Source organism: Heterodontus francisci, chromosome 12, assembly GCF_036365525.1.
Source record: "Heterodontus francisci isolate sHetFra1 chromosome 12, sHetFra1.hap1, whole genome shotgun sequence".
Classification (NCBI taxonomy): domain Eukaryota; kingdom Metazoa; phylum Chordata; class Chondrichthyes; order Heterodontiformes; family Heterodontidae; genus Heterodontus; species Heterodontus francisci.
Window position 1 is genome coordinate 108,954,217 of NC_090382.1, and position 22,721 is coordinate 108,976,937.

General features: G+C 48.3%; 1 protein-coding gene across 1 annotated transcript in view; it reads right to left on the reverse strand.

The window, feature by feature from the left end:
• Window positions 1-10,462: 10,462 nt before the first annotated feature.
• gemin5 (gem (nuclear organelle) associated protein 5) overlaps window positions 10,463-22,721 on the reverse strand; it is a 59,606-nt gene continuing 47,347 nt past the window's right edge. Inside the window, exons 24-28 of the mRNA XM_068044067.1 lie at window positions 21,813-22,076; window positions 20,141-20,303; window positions 15,292-15,808; window positions 13,906-13,993; window positions 10,463-12,107 (exon numbers count right to left, since the gene is read on the reverse strand). Of these exons, the coding sequence (XP_067900168.1) occupies window positions 11,931-12,107; window positions 13,906-13,993; window positions 15,292-15,808; window positions 20,141-20,303; window positions 21,813-22,076 (1,209 nt within the window). The 3' untranslated portion in view covers window positions 10,463-11,930. The remainder of the gene's footprint in view (window positions 12,108-13,905; window positions 13,994-15,291; window positions 15,809-20,140; window positions 20,304-21,812; window positions 22,077-22,721) is intronic.

Genomic DNA, 22,721 nt, shown 5'->3' on the forward strand with positions numbered 1-22,721 from the left:
GAATGGCCTACTCCTGCTCCTATTTTCTATGCTTCTATGCTACCCAAATCCTCTTGCGATAAAGGCTAACATACCATTAGCCTTCTTAATTGCTTGCTGCACCTGCATGTTAGGTCTCAGTGACTTATATATTTCAAACAAATCTCCCCTCACTCTTCTAAACTCCAGTGAAAACAAGCCCAGTCTGCCCAACCTTTCCTCATAAGATAACCTGCTCATGCCAGGTATCAATCTAGTAAAATAAAAGCAAAATACTGCAGATGCTGGAAATCTTGAAACAAAAACAAAAAGTGCTGGAAAAACTCAGCAGGTCAGGCAGCGTCAGTGGAGAGAGAAGCAAAGTTAACGTTTCAGGTCTGGAACCTTTCATCAGAACTGGCAAAGGTAAGAAAAGAATGAGGTTTTAAGCTAGTGAAGGGAGGGGGTGTGGGAGAGAACAATGGGGAAGGTGTTTGATAGGGCAGGAGAGATTAAATAACAAAGGCAAAGTGTGTGTTAATGTTTGTGGTGAAAGACAAGGTATTAGTCCAAAGAGAGTGTGAATAGCAGAATAATGAGCAGCTCTGTCTACCTGAAAAGCAGGCACATGGTTAAAAAATAAAATATTAAAAAAACACCAGTCATGCTCTGAAGTTACTGAACCTGATGAAAGGTCACAGACCTGAAACGTTAACTCTGCTCTCTCCACAGATGCTGCCAGACCCCCTGCTGAGTATTTCCAGCACTTTTTGTTTTTGTATCAATCTAGTAAATCTCCTCTGAACTGCCTGACAGGGGAGGGGGGGGGGGGGGGGGAGGGGGGTTGTGAACTCGTATGGCTTAATCCTGCCCCTGTGCTATGTGTTTATATGTTCTCAAACCACCACAAAGATTAACATGACATGGGCTGCAGCGGTTCAAGAAGGCAGCTCACCACCATCTTCTCAGCGGGCAACTAGCGATGGGCAATAAATACCGGCCTTGCCAGCGATGCCCACATCTCCAGAATGAATAATGTTTGATGAGGGAGGTGAGGAGGTAGTGCTGGCTGGCAGCAGAGTACGAGTGAACCTTTTCACCCTGTTTTCAATGATGTCATCAATGGGAGGCAATTAACAGAGTGAAGGGGTACTGGAATGTTCGGGCACACTTTGGGCTGGGCACTCCTGTTAACAGGATTGGGTGGGGGGGGGGTGGGGGTAGCTGCTGCACTTTTGGCCATATTTCCCATCAGGCTTTTAGCCGAGCGGCCCGCCTGCCTGTGCGGTTGGACGTGTGGGTAGCCACTTCACCCCACAGGACTGCAGCAGGTTAAGTCGAATACTCGAAGGAGAAAAAGATTGCAGGGATATGAGAGAGAGTGGGGGAGCGTGACTAACTGGGTTGCTTCTTGAAAGAACTGGCACAGACTTGATGGGCCAAATGGGCTCCTTCTGTGCTGTCCTGTTCGATAATTCTCTAAGAAGGTGACTTGCCGCCTTCTCAAGGGGCAAACGAGGAGGAGATGGGTGCAATTCCTGGTGGCTGAGTCACAGACACGGAGAGCAGCTTCAGCTGAAATTCGGCTCTTAGTCCAGAAGCAGGCTATTAGTGGTCAGTTCACTATGTGTGTCGTGCTGCATTCTCACTCATTAAGAGTTTGAAATGATAGGTGAGGAATAACAGCCCATTAAGAAATAAAAACAGCCCAGCTGCCAAGGGAACGGTGTGCAAAGCTGTACCACAATCCACACCTCCTCCTAAATTACACTGCTTATGTGAAGTGCAGACAGAGAAATCTTTAAGTTGTGCTCAGAGTGTTTTCCTTCCCGCTGCTGGATTCAGAATTCTGCAGTGCAAGAACAGATCAATCCCACCCAATGTTTCTATTCCACACGAGCCTCCCCTCATTTTAATTACCCCTCTTCCTCCCCCTGCCCTAACTCCCATTGTACCCCTCTGTTCCCTTGCATCAAGCCTTCCATTTAATTGGGTTATCTCCATGATACAAACTCAGTCCCAATTATCCAATTCATTCCTCCCAAGCAGGGGTCTATTGCGAAGCCAATGCAAATTTCAGCACAGGAGGATCCCATTGTCACTCCACAGCCACTAGTCTCCTCCCCCTGCTCTTTCCCTGTCCCCTTGAATACCTTTTCCTCACCCACATGTTTATCCAGTTCTCCCTGTTAAATAGTGTCCTTGTTACTCCCTCAATAGCTTCTTGTGCCAAACTGTTCCCACATCCTGAATAGCCCTTTTGTACAAACAGATTCCTTCAAAGTTCACGTTGGCCTGCACAGATTTATTTATTTATTTAGAGATACAGCACTGAAACAGGCCCTTCGACCCACCGAGTCTGTGCCGATCATCAATTACCCATTTATACTAATCCTACACTAATCCCATATTCCTACCACATCCCCACCTGTCCCTATATTCTCCAACCACCTATCTATACTAGGGGCAATTTATAATGGCCAATTTACCTATCAACCTGCAGGTCTTTTGGTGGTGGGAGGAAACCGGAGTACCCGGCGAAAACCCACGCGGACACAGGGAGAACTTGCAAACTCCACACAGGCAGTACCCAGAATTGAACCCGGGTCGCTGGAGCTGTGAGGCTGCGGTGCTAACCACTGCGCCACTGTGCCGCCCAAATCTGGACAGATGACAAACAGAGTAGTGTTGGATGATACCAGGACCTGGGCAGCTGCCAGTGTTTCCCGTTCACCCATCACCCACTGCGCTCGCTGACCTACACTGGCTCCTGGTCTGGCAATGCCTCAAGTTTAAAACTCTCATCCTCGTTTTCAAATCCTCCACCCCCCCTCCATGGCCTTGCCCGTCCCTACCTTTGTAATCTCCTCTAGCCTCATTCAGCCCACAACCCTCTGAGATCTCTGCCTTCCTCCGATTATAGCCTCTTGTACAGCCACGATTTCCTTCATTCCATCATTGGTGCTTTCACCCTAAGCTCTGGAATTTCCTTCCTAAACCCCTCTACCTCTCTCTCCTGCTTTAACACACTCCTCAAACCTACCACTTTGACCAAGCTTTTGGTCACCTGTCCTAATATCTCCCCAGGTGATGCAGCGTCAAACTGTCTGATTACACCCCATGAAGCACTTATGGAATCTTTCACTACCTTAAAGACTCCAGATAAATGTGAGGTGTTGACATTTGCAGAGATTGAGCTGGAAACCTACTGTGTCACTGCCATCTAGTGACCACCTCCACAATGATATGCAAATATTACTGGTGGCTTATTTGTAATCTTTGCTGCACTGTCAATATTTGGTTTAATGCAAAATCTGTCCAAAAGCCCCAAGATGCTGCTGAAGAAAGCGGCACATGTTCTGTTCTGTACAGCCACAGGTAATTAATTATACAGGATCATATCTGTGCCGATATTAAAATTTATTAAAATATTCGTCACAAGCTCCAACACCCCCCGCCCCCCCCCCCCCAAATAAAGATATTCAACCAGTTTCTCCTCCCCTGAAAGGGTCAACCTGCCAGGGGGAATGTTGCAGAAGTCACTGCTGGTCATCAGCGGTCATGACCTCACTGAGTTCATAGGTAAATTACAGCATTTATCTCCCATCATTCAACCCAACACAAGGATGAGTCCTGGGAACCAAACTGGTCCAATAGGCTGAATTCTGCGCTCAGTGCTGTATTTACATAGAACAGCTCCAAGGAATGAAAATTAAATGGGTCAGATACAGAGTAAAGCTCCCTCTACACTGTCCACCATCAAACACTCCCAGGACAGGTACAGCACGGGGATTAGATACAGAGTAAAGCTCCCTCTACACTGTCCATTTTTTTATTCATTCATGGGATGCAGGCGTCACTGGCCAGGCCAGCATTTATTGCCCATCCCTAATTGCCCTTGAGAAGGTGGTGGGGAGCTGCCTTCTTGAATCGCTGCAGTCCATTTCGGGTAGGTACACCCACAGTGCTGTTAGGAAGGGAGTTCCAGGATTTTGACTCAGCGACAGTGAAGGAACGGCGATATAGTTCCAAGTCAGGATGGTGTGTGACTTGGAGAGGAACTTGCAGGTGGTGGTGTTCCCATGTATTTGCTGCCCTTGTCCTTCTAGTTGGTAGAGGTCGCGGGTTTGGAAGGTGCTGTCTCAGGAGCCTTGGTGTGTTGCTGCAGTGCATCTTGTAGATGGTACACACTGCTGCCACTGTGCATCGGTGGTGGAGGGAGTGAATGTTTGGAGATGGGGTGCCAATCAAGCGGGCTGCTTTATCCTGGAAGGTGTCGAGCTTCTTGAGTGTTGTTGAAGCTGCACCCATCCAGGCAAATGGAGAGTATTCCATCACACTCCTGACTTGTGCCTTGTAGATGGTGGACAGGCTTTGGGGAGTCAGGAGGTGAGTTACTTGCCTCAGGATTCCTAGCCTCTGACCTGCTCTTGTAGCCATGGTATTTATACGGCTACTCCAGTTCAGCTTCTGGTCAATGGTAGCCCCTAGGATGTTGATAGTGGGGGATTCAGCAATGGTAATGCCGTTGAATGTCAAGGGGAAATGATTAGATTCTCTCTTGTTGGAGATGGTCATTGCCTGGCACTTGTGTGGCGCGAATGTTACTTGCCACTTATCAGCCCAAGCCTGGATATTGTCCAGGTCTTGCTGCATTTCTACATGGACTGCTTCAGTATCTGAGGAGTCGTGAATGGTGCTGAACATTGTGCAATCATCAGCGAACATCCCCACTTCTGACCTTATGATTGAAGGAAGGTCATTGATGAAGCAGCTGAAGATGGTTGGGCCGAGGACACTACCCTGAGGAACTCCTGAAGTGATGTCCTGGAGCTCAGATGATTGACCTCCAACAACCACAACCATCTTCCTTTGCGCTAGGTATGACTCCAGTCAGTGAAGGGTTTTCCCCCTGATTCCCATTGACCTCAGTTTTGCTAGGGCTCCTTGATGCCATACTCAGTCAAATGCTGCCTTGATGTCAAGGGCAGTCACTCTCACCTCACCTCGAGTTCAATCCTTTGTCCATGTTTGAACCAAGGCTGCAATGAGGTCGGGAGCTGAGTGGCTCTGGCGGAACCCAAACTGAGCGTCACTGAGCAGGTTATTGCTAAGCAAGTGCCGCTTGATGGCACTGTTGATGACACCTTCCATCACTTTACTGATGATTGAGAGTAGACTGATGGGGCAGTAATTGGCTGGTTTGGACCTGTCCTGCTTTTTGTGTACAGGACATACCTGGGCAATTTTCCACATTGCGTGGTAGATACCAGTGTTGTAGCTGTACTGGAACAGCTTGGCTAGGGGCGCGGCAAGTTCTGGAGCACAGGTCTTCAAAACTATTGCCAGAATATTGTCAGGGCCCATAGCCTTTGCAGTATCCAGTGCCTTCAGTCATTTCTTGATATCACGCGGGGTGAATAGAATTGGTTGAAGTCTGGCATCTGTGATGCTGGGGACTTCAAGAGGAGGCCGAGATGGATCAGCAACTCGGCACTTCTGGCTGAAGATTGTTGCAAATGCTTCAGCCTTATCTTTCGCACTGATGTGCTGGGCTCCCCCATCATTGAGGATGGGGATATTTGTGGAGCCACCTCCTCCAGTTAGTTAATTGTCCACCACCATTCATGGCTGGATGTGGCAGGACTGCAGAGCTTAGATCTGATCCGTTGTTTATGGGATCGCTTAGCTCTATCGCATGCTGCTTACGCAGTTTGGCACGCAGATAGTCCTGTGTTGTAGCTTCACCAGGTTGACACCTCATTTTGAGGTATGCCTGGTGCTGCTCCTGGCATGCCCTCCGGCACTCCTCATTGAACCAGGGTTGGTCTCCTGGCTTGATGGTAATGGTAGAGTGGGGGATATGCCAGGCCATGAGGTTACAGATTGTGGATGAGTACAATTCTGCTGCTGCTGATGGCCCACAGCACCTCATGGATGCCCAGTTTTGCATTGCTAGATCTGTTCGAAATCTATCCCATTTAGCACGGTGATAGTGCCACACAACACGATGGACGGTATCCTCAATGTGAAGGTGGGACTTTGTCTCCACAAGGACTGTGCACTCCTACCAATACTGTCATGGACAGATGCATCTGCGGCAGGCAGATTGGTGAGGATGAGGTCAAATATGTTTTTCCCTCGTGTTGGTTCCCCTACCACCTGCCGCATACCCAGTCTAGCAGCTATGTCCTTTAGGACTGGGCCAGATCGGTCAGTAGTGGTGCCACCGAGCCACTCTTGGTGATGGACATTGAAATCCCCCACCCAGAGTACATTCTGTGCCCTTGCCACCCTCAGTGCTTCCTCCAAGTGGTGTTCAACATGGAGTAGTATTGAGTCATCAGCTGAGGGAGGGCGGTAGGTGGGAATCAGTTGGAGGTTAACTTGCCCATGTTTGACCTGATGCCATGAGACTTCATGGGGTCCGGAGTCGATGTTGAGGACTCCCAGGGCAACTCCCTCCCTACTGTAGATTAGATTAGAGAGATACAGCACTGAAACAGGCCCTTCGGCCCACCGAGTCTGTGCCGACCATCAACCACCCATTTATACTAATCCCACACTACCATATTCCTACCAAACATCCTCACCTGTCCCTATATTTCCCTACCACCTACCTATACTAGTGACAATTTATAATGGCCAATTTACCTATCAACCTGCAAGTCTTTTGGCTTGTGGGAGGAAACCGGAGCACCCGGAGAAAACCCACGCAGACACAGGGAGAACTTGCAAACTCCACACAGGCAGGACCCAGAATCGAACCCGGGTCCCTGGAGCTGTGAGGCTGCAGTGCTAACCACTGTGTCACTGTGCCACCACCTCTGGTGAGTCTGTACCGCCAGTGGGACAGGACATACCCGGGGATGGTGATGGCAGTGTCTGGGACATAGTCTGAAGGTATGAGTCCGTGAGTATGACTATGTCAGGCTGTTGCTTGACTAGTCTGTGGGACAGCTCTCCTAACTTCGGCACAAGCCCCCAGATGTTAGTAAGGAGGACTTTGCAGGGTCGACAGGGTTGGGTTTGCCGTTGTCGTTTCCGGTGCCTAGGTCGATGCCGGGTGGTCCGTCCGGTTTCATTCCTTTTTATTGACTTCGTAGCAGTTAGGTACAACTGAGTGGCTTGCTAGGCCATTTCAGAGGGCATGTGAGAATTAACCACATTGCTGTGGGTCTGGAGTCACATGTAGGCCAGACCAGGTAAGAACAGCAGATTTCCTTCCCTAAAGAACATTAGTGAACAAGATGGGTTTTTACAACAATCGACAATGGTTTCATGGCCATCATTTGGCTAGCTTTTTAATTCCAGATCTATTAATTAAATTCAAATTCCACCTTCTGCTGTGGTGGGATTCGAACCCATGGCCCAAGAGAAATACCCTGGGTCTCTGGGTTACTCGTCCAGTGATAATACCACTACACCACCACTACTGTCCACCACCAAACACTCCCAGGACAGGTACAGCACAAGGATTAGATGCAGGGTAAAGCTCCCTCTACACTGTCCCAAACACTCCCAGCAAAGGTACAACACGGGGTTAGATACACCAGGAGGAGGATCTCCTCGTCGGTCTGCTCCTGGGCCTGGCCAAGGTGGCAATTCACAGGTCCAGGTTGCGGGCCGTCGGGGGGTCCGTCCTCCCCGATTGCCTGCCCCTCTTCCGCGGTTACGTTCGCGCCCGGGTGTCCCTGGAAAAGGAGCATGCGGTGTCCGCCGGTACGCTTGAGGCCTTCCGCGATCGGTGGGCACCGCAGGGACTGGAGTGCATCGTCGACGCCGAGAATGGCATTTTAATTTGAGTTTTTTTGTTTATTTATCTGGTTTTAATAAAGTTATTTTAAAAATATAAGTGTGTATATAAAGGGGGCCTGAGGAATAAAGGCCCCCTCGACATAAAATATATAAAAGGGGCCTGGGGTATAAAGGCCACAAAAAAAAAAAAGGATTAGATGCAGGGTAAAGCTCCCTCGACACTGTCCCAAACACTCCCAGCAAAGGTACAACACGGGGTTAGATACACCGGGAGGAGGATCTCCTCGCCGGTCTGCTCCTGGGCCTGGCCAAGGTGGCAATTCACAGGTCCAGGTTGCGGGCCGTCGGGGGGTCCGTCCTCCCCGATTGCCTGCCCCTCTTCCGCGGTTACGTTCGCGCCCGGGTGTCCCTGGAAAAGGAGCATGCGGTGTCCGCCGGTACGCTTGAGGCCTTCCGCGACCGGTGGGCACCGCAGGGACTGGAGTGCATCGTTGACGCCGAGAATGGCATTTTAATTTGAGTTTTTTTGTTTATTTATCTGGTTTTAATAAAGTTATTTTAAAAATATAAGTGTGTATATAAAGGGGGCCTGAGGAATAAAGGCCCCCTCGACATAAAAAATGTATAAAGGGGGCCTGAGGAATAAAGGCCGGTGAGCCTGACGTCAGTGGTAGGGAAGCTGCTGGAGAAGATACTGAGGGATAGGATCTATTCCCATTTGGAAGAAAATGGGCTCATCAGTGATAGGCAACATGGTTTTGTGCAGGGAAGGTCATGTCTTACCAACTTAATAGAATTCTTTGAGGAAGTGACAAAGTTGATTGATGAGGGAAGGGCTGTCGATGTCATATACATGGACTTCAGTAAGGCGTTTGATAAGGTTCCCCATGGCAGGCTGATGGAGAAAGTGAAGGCGCTTGGGGTCCAAGGTGTACTAGCTAGATGGATAAAGAACTGGCTGGGCAACAGGAGACAGAGAGTAGCAGTAGAAGGGAGTTTCTCAAAATGGAGACGTGTGACCAGTGGTGTTCCACAGGGATCCGTGCTGGGACCACTGTTGTTTGTGATATACATTAATGATTTGGAGGAAAGTATAGGTGGACTGATTAGCAAGTTTGCAGACGACACTAAGATTGGTGGAGTAGCAGATAGTGAAGGGGACTGTCAGAGAATACAGCAGAATATAGATAGATTAGAGAGTTGGGCAGAGAAATGGCAGATGGAGTTCAATCAGGGCAAATGCGAGGTGATGCATTTTGGAAGATCCAATTCAAGAGTGAACTATACAGTAAATGGAACAGTCCTGGGGAAAATTGATGTCCAGAGAGATTTGGGTGTTCAGGTCCATTGTTCCCTGAAGGTGGCAACGCAGGTAAATAGAGTGGTCAAGAAGGCAACGGCATGCTTTCCTTCATCGGACGGGGCATTGAGTACAAGAGTTGGCAGGTCATGTTACAGTTGTACAGGACTTTGGTTCGGCCACATTTGGAATACTGCGTACAGTTCTGGTCGCCACATTATCAAAAGGATGTGGATGCTTTGGAGAGGGTGCAGAGGAGGTTCACCAGGATGTTGCCTGGTATGGAAGGCGCTAGCTATGAAGAGAGGTTGAGTAGATTAGGATTATTTTCATTAGAAAGACGGAGGTTGAGGGGGGACCTGATTGAGGTGTACAAAATCATGAGAGGTATAGACAGGGTGGATAGCAAGAGGCTTTTTCCCAGAGTGGGGGTTTCAATTACTAGAGGACACGAGTTCAAAGTGAAAGGGGAAATGTTTAGGGGGGATATGCGTGGAAAGTTCTTTACGCAGAGGGTGGTGGGCACCTGGAACGCATTGCCAGCGGAGGTGGTAGACGCGGGCACGATGGAGTCTTTTAAGATGTATCTAGACAGATACATGAATGGGCAGGAAGAAAAGAGATACAGAACCTTAGAAAATAGGCGACATGTTTAGAGAGAGGATCTGGATCGGCGCAGGCTTGGAGGGCCGAAGGGCCTGTTCCTGTGCTGTAATTATCTTTGTTCTTTGACATAAAATATATAAAAGGGGCCTGGGGTATAAAGGCCACCTTAAAAGAAAAAAATGGGGTTAGATACAGGGTAAAGCTCCCTCTACACTGTCCCAAACACTCCCAGCAAAGGTACAACACGGGGTTAGATACACCGGGAGGAGGATCTCCTCGTCGGTCTGCTCCTGGGCCTGGCCAAGGTGGCAATTCACAGGTCTAGGCTGCGGGCCTTCGGGTGGTCCGTCCTCCCTGATTGCCTGCCCCTCTTCCGAGGTTACATTCGCGCCCGGGTGTCCCTGGAGAAGGAGCATGCGGTGTCCACCGGTACGCTTGAGGCCTTCCGCGACCGGAGGGCACCGCAGGGACTGGAGTGCATGGTCGACGCCGAGAATGGCATTTTAATTTGAGTTTTTTGTTTATTTATCTGTTTTTAATTAAGTTATTTTAAAAATATAAATATGTATATAAAGGGGGTCTGAGGAATAAAGGTCCCCTCGACCTAAAATATATAAAAGGAGCCTGGGGTATAAAGGCCACCTTGGAAAAAAAAACAGGGTTAGATACAGAGTAAAGCTGCCCAGTGTGGCATTGAGGCCTTTGAGTTGGTCACTGAATCTGGGGCTGTTTGTTGATGTACACCCAGCAAAAACGAACACTGACTCTCCCAAACTCATTCCCTGCAGCACCTTGATAGACGAGGACTATGAAGTGGGAGTGATGAACAGAGACTTCAGATTGATGGTGCCACAACTTTTATTGATTTTTGTTAATATAAAAAGATGATATTCACAACCTAGTTACAAATTAGAAAAAACAATCCTATTTACTGTCAGCTATTCAGCAATGTAACTTCATCAACAGAGCGTCGAAAGGACAATGAAGGCGCTCGTTCCTGTATCAGTGTCGAAAATGAAAGGCCTTTAATCCACTGCTGAGATTCTCAGTCTCTCCATCAGCTAACACTGTATCACTGCCCTGGGGGCTCTGGCCCAGGAACCAGGAAGCTCAGATTCCCTATCTGATCAGCTCTGCCACACTCCTGGACTTGACCAGTCAAGCCTGGCCTGCATTGATCCAACTTCCACTTTCTTTACCATTGAACTCCAGGTGACCCTGTAAATTAATGGGCGTATTGGCCGGAGGGGCAGCAGGAGCTTAGCTAAGTAGTCTTCACTTGGTTAGGTCCCAGCGGTAGCCTGCGCACACTAGGGGGAGAGAGGGGGACAGAGAAGGGTTGCAGAGGTTTGGCTATCGAGGATCGAGTTTGCTGGATTGAGCGAACGGGGTAAGGAGAGTGGACATGCTCTATATCGGGCAGACACCCTCCCTGGGTTCCTCAGTGGTTTAGTTTGGGAAGCACTCAGTGGGGGAAATGAGTTTCCTTGTGTGTCAGACACTCGACTGACACAAGAAATCAGGGCTTAGAGTAGAAATAGAAAGCTCAGGAAAATGAGCCACAGACCAGTCAGCGTCTGAAAGAGCAGAGGCAGCTTGATGTTACGAACGGGATTGAGAGATTCCTGCTAGTCAATCAGCTCCAAATCAGCATTAACTGCATTTGTACAGAATAATCACCAGGAAATCTCTCCCAAATTAGCATGCTGGGGGTGGGGGTGGGGGCAGGTGAGAGAGAGAAAAAGAGAGGCAGAGAGAAAGAGAGAGGAAAAGACAATGAGACAGAGAGAGAGAGATGGAGACAGTAAGAGAGAGATATAGAGAAAGGAGACACAAAGGTTGAGTGATTCTCATTTATTCTGAACTAAAAGAATGGTGAAATCCTGCAAGTTACATTGCAACATTCCAGAGATCTAGAAATTTGTGAGAATGCAGGAGGTTAATAAACTAATAGATGCCTGAAGGCTGAGACCGAGTGTTGGGATTAATAATCAGGTCCCTCAGTCTAACCCAGAACAGCTCGCGACTGCAGTCCGTGAAATTACAGGAACTGCCTTTGTTTTAAATACTCGTACATCGTTGTCTGTCTCTCTGTCCCTTCCCCCCACCAGATTGAATCACTGAGCACAGCCAGCCGTATAACTCAGCACTGTCTGTTCACAACCTCAGGGTTAAAATTAGCGCCTCCCAAAACGATCGGAGAAGATTAAAAAAAAAATCAGGAGACAACAGTCGCCTTGATCCCTCCTGCTCCGGCATTCCAAATCATGGCTCCCGATAGCGTCATTCCCGACACGTCTCCCCTTTTTCACGCTGTTTCCCGAAGGAATCTCTGCACTGCTCTTTGATGAGTCTTCGCTGTACCGTAGCTCTGAGCTAGCGTCAGGGCCTGGTCTCGGTGTTCGCGGGGTAGAACAGAGGGATCGAGCGAGGCGATGGAGAGGAGGACGAGACTGCTCTCGACAACATCTGGGAAAGGGTGAAACTGGAAGAGAATGCACAATACTGGTCACTAGCTGGGACGGGGGGGGGGCGAGAAAGGGAACATGGTGTAGAGTGCACGCACACAGGCCATTTTATAAATCCATACAAATCACTGCCTGCTGGTTACAGAGCGTACAGCACAAAAACAGACCACTTGATCCAACCGGTCAGTGCTGCTGTTTATGCTCCATGCAAGCATAAACACTAGTTACAAGGAGAGAGTAATTTTGCATCAGTCATGACTCAGTGGGCAGCACTCTCGCCTCGGAATCAGAAGGTTGTGAGTTCAATCCCCACTCCAGAGATGTGAGCACTAAATCCAGACTGACACTCCCAGTGCAGTTCTGAGGGTGTGCTGCACTGTCAGAAGTGCTGTCTTTCAGGTGAGACGTCAAACCGAGGCTCTGCCTGCCCTCTCAGGTGGATATATAAAATCTATCGGCCACCATTTCAAACAATAACAGGGAGGTTCGCCCCAGTTCTCCCTCAATCAACAACACAAAAACAGATTATATGGTCATTATCACATTGTTGTTTGTGGGTCCTCACAGTGTGGCAAAAACAGAAAGGCAGATTATCTGAACGGTGATAGATTGGGAAAGGGGGAGGTGCAGCAAGATCTGGGTGTCCTTGTGCACCAGTCGCTGAAAGTAAGCATGCAGGTGCAGCAGGCAGTTAAGAAGGCAAATGGTATGTTGGCCTTCATAGCGAGAGGATTCGAGTACAGGAGCAAGGATGTCTTGCTGCAATTATACAAGGCCTTGGTGAGACCACATCTGGAGTATTGTGTGCAGTTTTGGTCTCCTTATCTGAGGAAGGATGTTCTTGCTATGAAGGGAGCATAGTGAAGGTTCACCAGACTGATTCCTGGGATGGCAGGACTGATGTATGAAGAGAGATTGGGTCGATTAGGCTTGTATTCACTGGAGTTTAGAAGAATGAGAGGGGATCTCATAGAAACATACAAAATTCTAACAGGACTGGACAGACTAGTTGCAGGAAGGATGTTCCCGATGGCGGGGGAGTCCAGGACCAGCGATCACAGTCTAAGGATAAGGGGTAAGCCATTTAGGACTGAAATGAGGAGGGATTTCTTCATCCAGAGAGTGGTGAACCCTGTGGAATTCTCTACCACAGAAAACAGTTGAGGTCAAATCATTAAACATATTCAAGAAAGAGTTAGATATAGTTTTTAGGGCTGATGTGATCAAGGGATATGGGGAGAAAACGGGAACAGGGTACAGAGTTTGGATGATCAGCCATGATTATATTGAATGGTGGTGCAGGCTCGAAGGGCCGAATGGCCTACTCCTGCTCCTATTTTTCTATCTGTGTAAATTGGTATTATTTATTCATTCACAGGAAGTGGGTGTCCCTGGCAAGGCCAGCATTTATTGCCCATCCTTAATTTCCCTTGAGAAGGTGGTGGGGAGTTGCCTTCCTGAACCACTGCAGTCCATGCGGTGTAGGTACTCCCACAGTGCGAGCGTTTTGTTCTTGCTAGGCCAGTCCACCGTATTGCAGTGAATCTGGAGTCACATGCAGGCCAGACCAGGTAAGGACAGCAGATTTCCTTTACCTGATGGGTTTTTTTTAATGATAATTCAGTAGTTTCATGGTCACCATTACTGAGATTTATTTAATGAATTGAATTTAAGTTCCCCAGCTGCTGTGATGGGATTTGAACTCATGTCTCAATATTAGTAGTCTAGGCCTCTGGATTACTAGTCCAGTAACATAGCCACTGTGCTACCTTGGCTGCCACACTTCCTACGTAAACACAAGTCGAATGTTAGTACCTTCACATACTCTGCGAGCTCCGATTTCTGTTGGGCGATGTCACGTAACTGCTCCATCAGAGTTGTCATGGAGCTCGTCTCTTCCTTACTGTGGAGGCAAGAGAAAGAAAAACTTGTTTTTTTATTATTTCCCGATCTCTTCCATCAGTTTTTCTCCTGACTAGTCCAACAGTGCCAACTTCTGTTGGACAGCAGTCCCACAGTGATAGCTGTCCCTCTGGTACCCCGATCAACTGGCTCTTTGTCACATGTCAAACTGGAGGGTATCAGAGCCCAGGCACTAGGAAGCCCCAGACCCAGAGAGAACTCTTACAGTTTTTTTTTAAAAATTGTGCATGGGATACGAGTGTCGCTGGCTAGGCCAGCATTGTTGCACCATCCCGAATTACCTCCGAGAAGGTGGCGGTGAGCCGCCTTCTGGAACCGCTACAGTCCATGTGGTGTAGGTACACCAACAGTGCTGTTTAGGGGGAATTTCAGGATTTTGACCCAGCGACACAGTGAAGGAACAGCGATATAGTTCCAAGTCAGAATGGTGTGTGACTTGGACGGGAACTTGCAGGTGGTGGTGTTCCCATGCATCTGCTGCTCTTTGTCATTCTAGTTGGTAGAGGTCGCGGGTTTGGAAGATGCTGTCTAAGGAGCCTTGGCGAGTTGCTGCAGTGCATTTTGTAGATGGTGCACACTGCTGCCACTGTGTGTCGGTGGTGGAGGGAGTGAATGTTTGTGGTTGGGGAGCCAATCAAGTGGGCTGCTTTGTCCTGAATGGTGTCGAGCTTCTTGAGTGTTGTTGGAGCTGCACTCATCCAGGCAAGTGGAGAGTATTCCATCACACTCCTGACTTGTGCCTTGTCGATGGTGGACAGACATTGGGAGTCAGGAGGTGAGTTACTCACTGCAGGATTCCCAACCTCTGACCTGCTCTTGTAGCCAATCTTAAAAGGTTTTTTTCTGCTATTCACAGGAGTTCACGGTTAATCATCTACCTCAACTCCACATTCCCAGCCTATCCCCATATTCCTTAATGCCTAAAAATCTAATCGATCTCTGTCTTGAATATACTCAATGACTGAGCATCCGGAGCCCTCTGAGGTACAGAGTTCCAAAGATTCACAACCCTCTGAGTGGAGACATTTCTCAGCTCAGTCTGGAATGGTCATTCCCTTGTTCTGAGACTATGACCACCAGTTCTAAACTCTCCAGCCAGGGGGGAAACAGCCTCTCAGTGTCGAGCCTGTCAAGCCCTCTCAGATTTTATGCATTTCAATGAGGACACTGCTCATTCCTCTAAATGTCAGAGAATGTAGGCCTAGTCTACTCAATCTGTCCTCTTAGGACAACGCGTTCGTCCCAGAATCAAGGTAATCATTTGACACAGTGATTTACCTCAAAGGAAGTTCAGGACTGCGATGGTTTAAAGTGGAGTTTTCTGCTGGCTCGGGTTTGGGTTCAGCTCCCTGGTCCGGTTCGGGTCCACTTTCCTGTGTCTTCTCCGGCTCGGCCATTCGCCTCTGATGCTGGCTGACCAACTCTGCCACTGCCCGCTGGACATTGTCCGTCTGTGTCTGCAAGGCCTGAAGTCTGGCGTGGTCAGGTGAGAGGAGGCAGGTGCACCTGGCAAGGAGATCGCGGGCTGTGGTTAGGGGTTCCTGCGCAGTGTCGGCAAGGCCGGAGACATCGACTGATGGCCCGAGCCTCGCCTGCGGTCTGTCCACCTCGGGATCCTCCTCGCCCTCTGCCTGCTGCACGTTAGGCTGCTCCTCCGTGCGATGCCCGGACATTTTCCACCACAGCTCGTACACCTGTCCATAACACAGGAATGCGCGTAGGCTTTGGAGAACTGCTAGGCCGAGAGAGTCAGCGCCAGTCAGCTTGACATCCAGGTCAGAAACAAAGGCTGCCCCTAGCAAAAAGCAATCAGCACAGTGAGGAAACTGCATTTCGAAAGGTACTTCCTAGAATTTACAGCACAGAAACAGGCTAATCGGCCCAACTGGTCAATGCTGGTCTTTATGCTCCACATAAGACTCCTCCCATCCTTCGTCATCTCACTATGAACATATGCTTCTATTCCCTTCCCTCTCTTGTGTCCATCGAACTTCTCCTTAAATGTATCTACACTATTCGCCTCAACCACTCCCTGTGGTAGTGTGTTCCACATTCTCACCACTCCCTGGGTAACAACGTTTCTGCTGAATTCTCCTACTGGATTTATCAGTGATTATCTTATATTTTTGGCCCTTACTTTAGGTCTCCCCAACGAGGAAACATTTTCTCTGCATCTACCCTCCTGAACCCCTTCATAATTTTAAAGACCTCTATCAGGTCACCCCTCAGCCTTCTCCTTTCTCAAGAAAGAAGCTCAGCATGTTCAGTCTTTCCCATTATTTTCCGCTCAGTTCTGGTATCATCCTTGTAGATCTTTTTTTGCACCTTCATGAGCCTTTTTATTAAACAGTGAGAGGTTACAACCAACAGGAAAGGAAAAACAGCATAAAGAGAGCTTTACTCTGTATCTAACCCCGTGCTGTACCTGTCCTGGGAGTGTTTGATGGGGACAGTGTAGAGGGAGCTTTACTCTGTATCTTAGAACATTAGAACATTACAGCGCAGTACAGGCCCTTCGGCCCTCGATGTTGCGCCGACCATCTGACCTACACTATTCCATTTTCATCCATATGTCTATCCAATGACCACTTAAATGCCCTTAAAGTTGGCGAGTCTACTACTGTTGCAGGCAGGGCGTTCCACGCCCCTACTACTCTCTGCGTAAAGAAACTACTTCTGACATCTGTCCTATATCTTTCACCCCTCAACTTAAAGCTATGTCCCCTTGTGTTTGCCATCATCATCCGAGGAAAAAGACTCTCACTATCCACCCTATCTAACCCTCTGATTATCTTGTATGTCTCTATTAAGTCACCTCTCCTCCTCCTTCTCTCTAACGAAAACAACCCCAAGTCCCTCAGCCTTTCCTCGTAAGACCTTCCTTCCATACCAGGCAACATCCTAGTAAATCTCCTCTGCACCCTTTCCAAAGCTTCCACATCCTTCCTATAATGCGGTGACCAGAACTGCACGCAATACTCAAGGTGCGGCCTCACCAGAGTTTTGTACAGCTGCATCATGACCTCGTGGCTCCGAAACTCGATCCCTCTACTAATAAAAGCTAACACACCATATGCCTTCTTAACAGCCCTATTAACCTGGGTAGCAACTTTCAGGGATTTATGTACCTGGACACCAAGATCTCTCTGCTCATCTACACTACCAAGAATCTTCCCATTAGCCCAGTACTCTGCATTGCTGTTACTCCTTCCCAAGTGAATCACCTCACACTTCTCCGCATTAAACTCCATTTGCCATCTCTCAGCCCAGCTCTGCAGCCTATCTATGTCCCTCTGTACCCTACAACACCCTTCGACATTATCCACAACTCCACCGACCTGCGTGTCATCCGCAAATTTACTAACCCACCCTTCTACACCCTCATCCAGGTCATTTATAAAAATGACAAACAGCAGTGGCCCCAAAACAGAACCTTGCGGTACACCACTAGTAACTAAACTCCAGGATGAACATTTGCCATCAACCACCACCCTCTGTCTTCTTTCAGCTAGCCAATTTCTGATCCAAAGCTCTAAATCACCTTCAACCCCATACTTCCGTATTTTCTGCAATAGCCTACCGTGGGGAACCTTATCAAACGCCTTACTGAAATCCATATACACCACATCCACGGCTTTACCCTCATCCACCTGTTTGGTCACCTTCTCGAAAAACTCAATAAGGTTTGTGAGGCACGACCTACCTTTCACAAAACCGTGCTGACTATCGCAAATGAACTTATTCTTTTCAAGATGATTATAAATCCTATCTCTTATAACCCTTTCCAACATTTTACCCACAACCGAAGTAAGGCTCACAGGTCTATAATTACCAGGGCTGTCTCTACTCCCCTTCTTGAACAAGGGGACAACATTTGCTATCCTCCAGTCCTCCGGCACTACTCCTGTCGACAATGATGACATAAAGATCAACAACAACGGCTCTGCAATCTCCTCCCTGGCTTCCCAGAGAATCCTAGGATAAATCCCATCTGGCCCAGGGGACTTATCTATTTTCACTCTTTCCAAAATTGCTAACACCTCCTCCTTGTGAATCTCAATCCCATCTAGCCTAGTAGGCTGTGTCTCAGTAATCTCCTCGGCAACATTTTCTTTCTCTACTGTAAATACTGACGAAAAATATTCATTTAACGCTTCCCCTATCTCCTCTGATTCCGCACACAACTTCCCACTACTATCCTTGATTGGCCCTGTTCTAACTCTTATCATTCTTTTATTCCTGATATACCTATAGAAAGCCTTAGGGTTTTCTTTGATCCTATCCGCCAATGACTTCTTGTGTCCTCTCCTTGCTCTTCTTAGCCCTCCCTTTAGATCCTTCCTGGCTAGCTTGTAACTCTCAAGCGCCCTAACTGAGCCTTCACGTCTCATCCTAACATAAGCCGCCCTCTTCCTCTTGACAAGCGCTTCAACTTCTTTAGTAAACCACGGCTCCCTCGCTCGACAACTTCCTCCCTGCCTGACAGGTACATACTTATCAAGGACACGCATTAGCTGCTCCTTGAATAAGCTCCACATTTCGTTTGTGCCCATCCCCTGCAGTTTCCTTCCCCATCCTACACATCCTAAATCTTGCCTAATTGCGTCATAATTTCCTTTCCCCCAGCTATAATTCTTGCCCTGCTGTATATACCTGTCCCTGCCCATCGCTAAGGTAAACCTAACCGAATTGTGATCACTATCGCCAAAGTGCTCACCTACATCTAAATCGAACACCTGGCCGGGTTCATTACCCAGTACCAAATCCAATGTGGCATCGCCCCTGGTTGGCCTGTCCACATACTGTGTCAGAAAACCCTCCTGCACACACTGGACAAAAACAGACCCATCTAAAGTACTCGAACTATAGTATTTCCAGTCAATATTTGGAAAGTTAAAGTCCCCCATAACAACTACCCTGTTACTCTCGCTCCTGTCGAGAATCATCTTCGCTATCCTTTCCTCTACATCTCTGGAACTATTCGGAGGTCTATAGAAAACTCCCAACAGGGTGACCTCTCTTCTCCTGTTTCTAACCTCGGCCCATACTACCTCAGTAGACGAGTCCTCAAACGTCCTTTCTGTCGCTGTAATACTCTCCTTGATTAACAATGCCACACCCCCCCCTCTTTTACCCTCTTCTCTGTTCTTACTGAAACATCTAAATCCCGGAACCTGCAACATCCATTCCTGCCCCTGCTCTACCCATGTCTCTGAAATGGCCACAACATCGAGATCCCAGGTATCTATGTGTAAAAGTATAGAGTATTTCACAGGGCACTGTTTTTTTTTTAAGCCGATCCCAGTGCTGTACCTGTCCTGGGAGTGTTTGATGGGGACAGTGTAGAGGGAGCTTTACTCTGTATCTAACCCCGTGCTGTACCTGTCCTGGGAGTGTTTGATGGGGACAGTGTAGAGGGAATTTTACTCTGTATCTAACCCCGTGCTGTACCTGCCCTGGGAGCGTTTGATGGGGACAGTGTAGAGGGGACTTTACTCTGTATCTAACCCCGTTTTTTTTTTACTCTGTATCTAACCCCCGTTTTTTTTTTTAGGGGACTCTCCATCTGATGTTGGGGCAGTGTAGAGGGAGTTTTATACTCTGTATCTAACCCCCGTTTTTTTTTATCTAACCCCCGTACTGCACCTGTCCTGGGAGTGTTTGATGGGGACAGTGTAGAGGGAGCTTTACTCTGTATCTAACCCAGTTTTTTTTTTCTTTTGTTTTCAGCATCAGCCAGTTAGCTGAATCTCGGTAAACACTGAGCAGTCCTCAATCAGACAGCAGCCAACCCTGATTTTATTTATTTATTTTTTAACCCATGCTGTAGCTGCGCTGGGAGTGTTTGATGGGGACAGTGTAGAGGGAGCTTTACTCTATATTTAATCCTGTGCTGTACCAGCACTGGGAGTGTTAGTTGAGGCAGTGTAGAGGGAGCCTTACTCAGTATCTAACCCCATTTGTTTTTTGTAGAGGGAGCTTTACTCTGTATCTAACCCCATGCCGTACCTGCCTTGGGAGTACTTTGATTAGATAATGCAGAGGGAGTTTTACTCTGTATCTAACCCCGCGCCGTACCTGCCCTGGGAGTACTTTGATTAGATAATGCAGAGGGAGTTTTACTTACCCTCTGGTAGAGCAATCTTGCTGATTTCCTGCATCAAAGTGAAATTTCCAGCGTTGACACAACAAACCACAGCTTCAAGTAGGACAGTGACCATCTGGGTATAGTCTGATAGCAGCATGTTCGATATTGCCAGGCTCAGTTCATGAGCCAAGTGTAGCATCAGCTGGGAGAGTGGAGGATGAGTGTTACTCTCATAAATGGAATATTGCGAAGATTCCTCAGATACCGAAGACTATTCACACCACTATCTTCTACTCAAACTCATTTCTTTCCACACTGCGGGACACACATTAAATTGCAGCATAACCCCTGCCTCAATGAATCATGGCGTTAAATAGCAGCCCAGTCTGGCCTCTCATGGCACCAGTTTGAAGTCAAACTGGGGGTTTATCCCTCAACCGACAATACTGAAACAGAGTATCCAGCTATTATCACCTTGCTGTTTGTGGGAGCTTGCTGTGTGCAAATTGGCTGCTGCGTTTTCTATCTTACAACAGTGAGTATGGTTCAAAGGTCCTTCATTAGCTTGAAAGGAGTTACAGAAATCCAAGCTCTCTATTTATTTATAAAGGTCAGTGCTAAGCCACACAAACCACAAGAATCATATAGCACAGAAGGAAGCCATTTAACGTCACACAGCATCCTGACTTGGAACTATATCGCCGTCCCTTCACTGTCACTGGGTCAAAATACTGGAACTCCCTTCCTAACAGCACTGTGGGTGTACCTACCCCACATGGACTGCAGCGGTTCAAGAAGGCAGCTCACCACCACCTTCTCAACGGCAATTAGGGATGGGCAATAAATGCTGGCCTGGCCAGCGACGCCCACATCCCAAAAACAAATATTAAAAACCCTCTATATATTGCCCTGTGGGGGTGTGACACATTCTTAAACTTTCATCGTGCTTGTCTGAACAACTTGGAGCACTTGAGCGAGCGATAATGGTGAACTACATCATTGACTGATACAGCACAGGCGGCGGACATTCAACCCTTCATGCCTGTGCTGGCTCTTTGAGCTATCCAACTGGTCCCACTCTCCCCTGCTCTTACCTCATGGTCCGAAATATTTTTTCCCCTTCAAGTGTTTATCCAATTCTCTTCTGAAAGTTACTATTGAATCTGCTTCGATCGCCCTTTCAGACAGTGAATTCCAGATCACAACAACTTGCTGCGCCAAAGAGAAATTCTCCCCCCACACCCCCAGGTCCTTTGCTTGAGGCATCCCAGGTTAATACCACAACCAAGATCACGGTGTGAGCTGAGTTAGTTAATCTCAGCCTGCACAATTTTACAACCCTAGAACTACCCTCACTGTTGCTGGGTTAGGGAGAGAAGAAGCTAATAAAACACAGTGCACTCCCGCCCCCGATCACTGTCCCTTTCACAGCTGTTGACAGTTAACATGTGGACCCTGGGGAGCATATTGCTTTTCCCGTGATGCCTCTGACAGTCAAACAGTCTACAGGCACTAGCAAGATTCACAGGTTAAGAATGCAGTTGGGTCCTGGCTCGAGTCAGTAGCTTCAGGAAACAAAGGGACAATCTTGTGAGCGAGGGGCAGAGGGAAAGCGTGGGGGAGAGGGCACAGAAGAGGGAGAATGGGAGTGAGAATAATGGATAGAGGAAACGACGTGTTGGAGAGAGCGAGAGAGAGAACGAGCAGATACCAGTCTGGGAGGGGTGTTGTGAGACGTCACAGGGTGCTCCATCCTCCTCAGTTGCCCATCAACAGTCTTCAGTCGCTCCTTGTCTGCAGATGTGATGCCAAACTCACTTTGCCAGACCGCAGTCACCGAGTTAATGAGTGGTTCGTCGTTCTGTAAACTCCAGCTGTTGTAGCATGGCGGGTTCATGCTCTTCCACAGAACCAGCTCCCTGTCAGCAAGGTACCGATACAGTAGCTCATACGTGCACAGCACCAACCTCTGCCCCTAGACACAGAGTTAAAACACAACTACATCTGTAAAATGCACAGCCATCCATTAGAAATTCCAGGCACTACTAATGGTCACTCAGTGAAATCCAACGTGATAAATACTACTGGTGACCAGTGCGCCACACACACCATCCCCTCCTGCACATGTATCGGCTGTTCCATCATTGTCACGGGATCAAAATCCTGGAACCCCCTCCCTCACAGCACTGTGGGAGCACCTTCAGCACACTGGCATTCTGAGCTGTGAAAGGTGCTATACAAATGCAATTCTTGTTTCTTACAGCTGTCTGTGGCGCAGTTGGTATCACACTCGCCTGCCTCAGAAAGTTGCAGGTTCAAGTCCCACTCTACAACTTGAGAACAAAAATCTAGGCTGACACTCCAGTGTAGTACTGAGGGAGTGCGGCACTGTCGGAGGGTCAGTACTGAGTGAGCGCTGCACTGTCGGAGGGTCAGTACTGAGTGAGCGCTGCACTGTCGGAGGGTCAGTACTGAGTGAGCGCTGCACTGTCGGAGGGTCAGTACTGAGTGAGCGCTGCACTGTCGGAGGGTCAGTACTGAGTGAGCGCTGCACTGTCGGAGGGTCAGTACTGAGTGAGCGCTGCACTGTCGGAGGGTCAGTACTGAGTGAGCGCTGCAC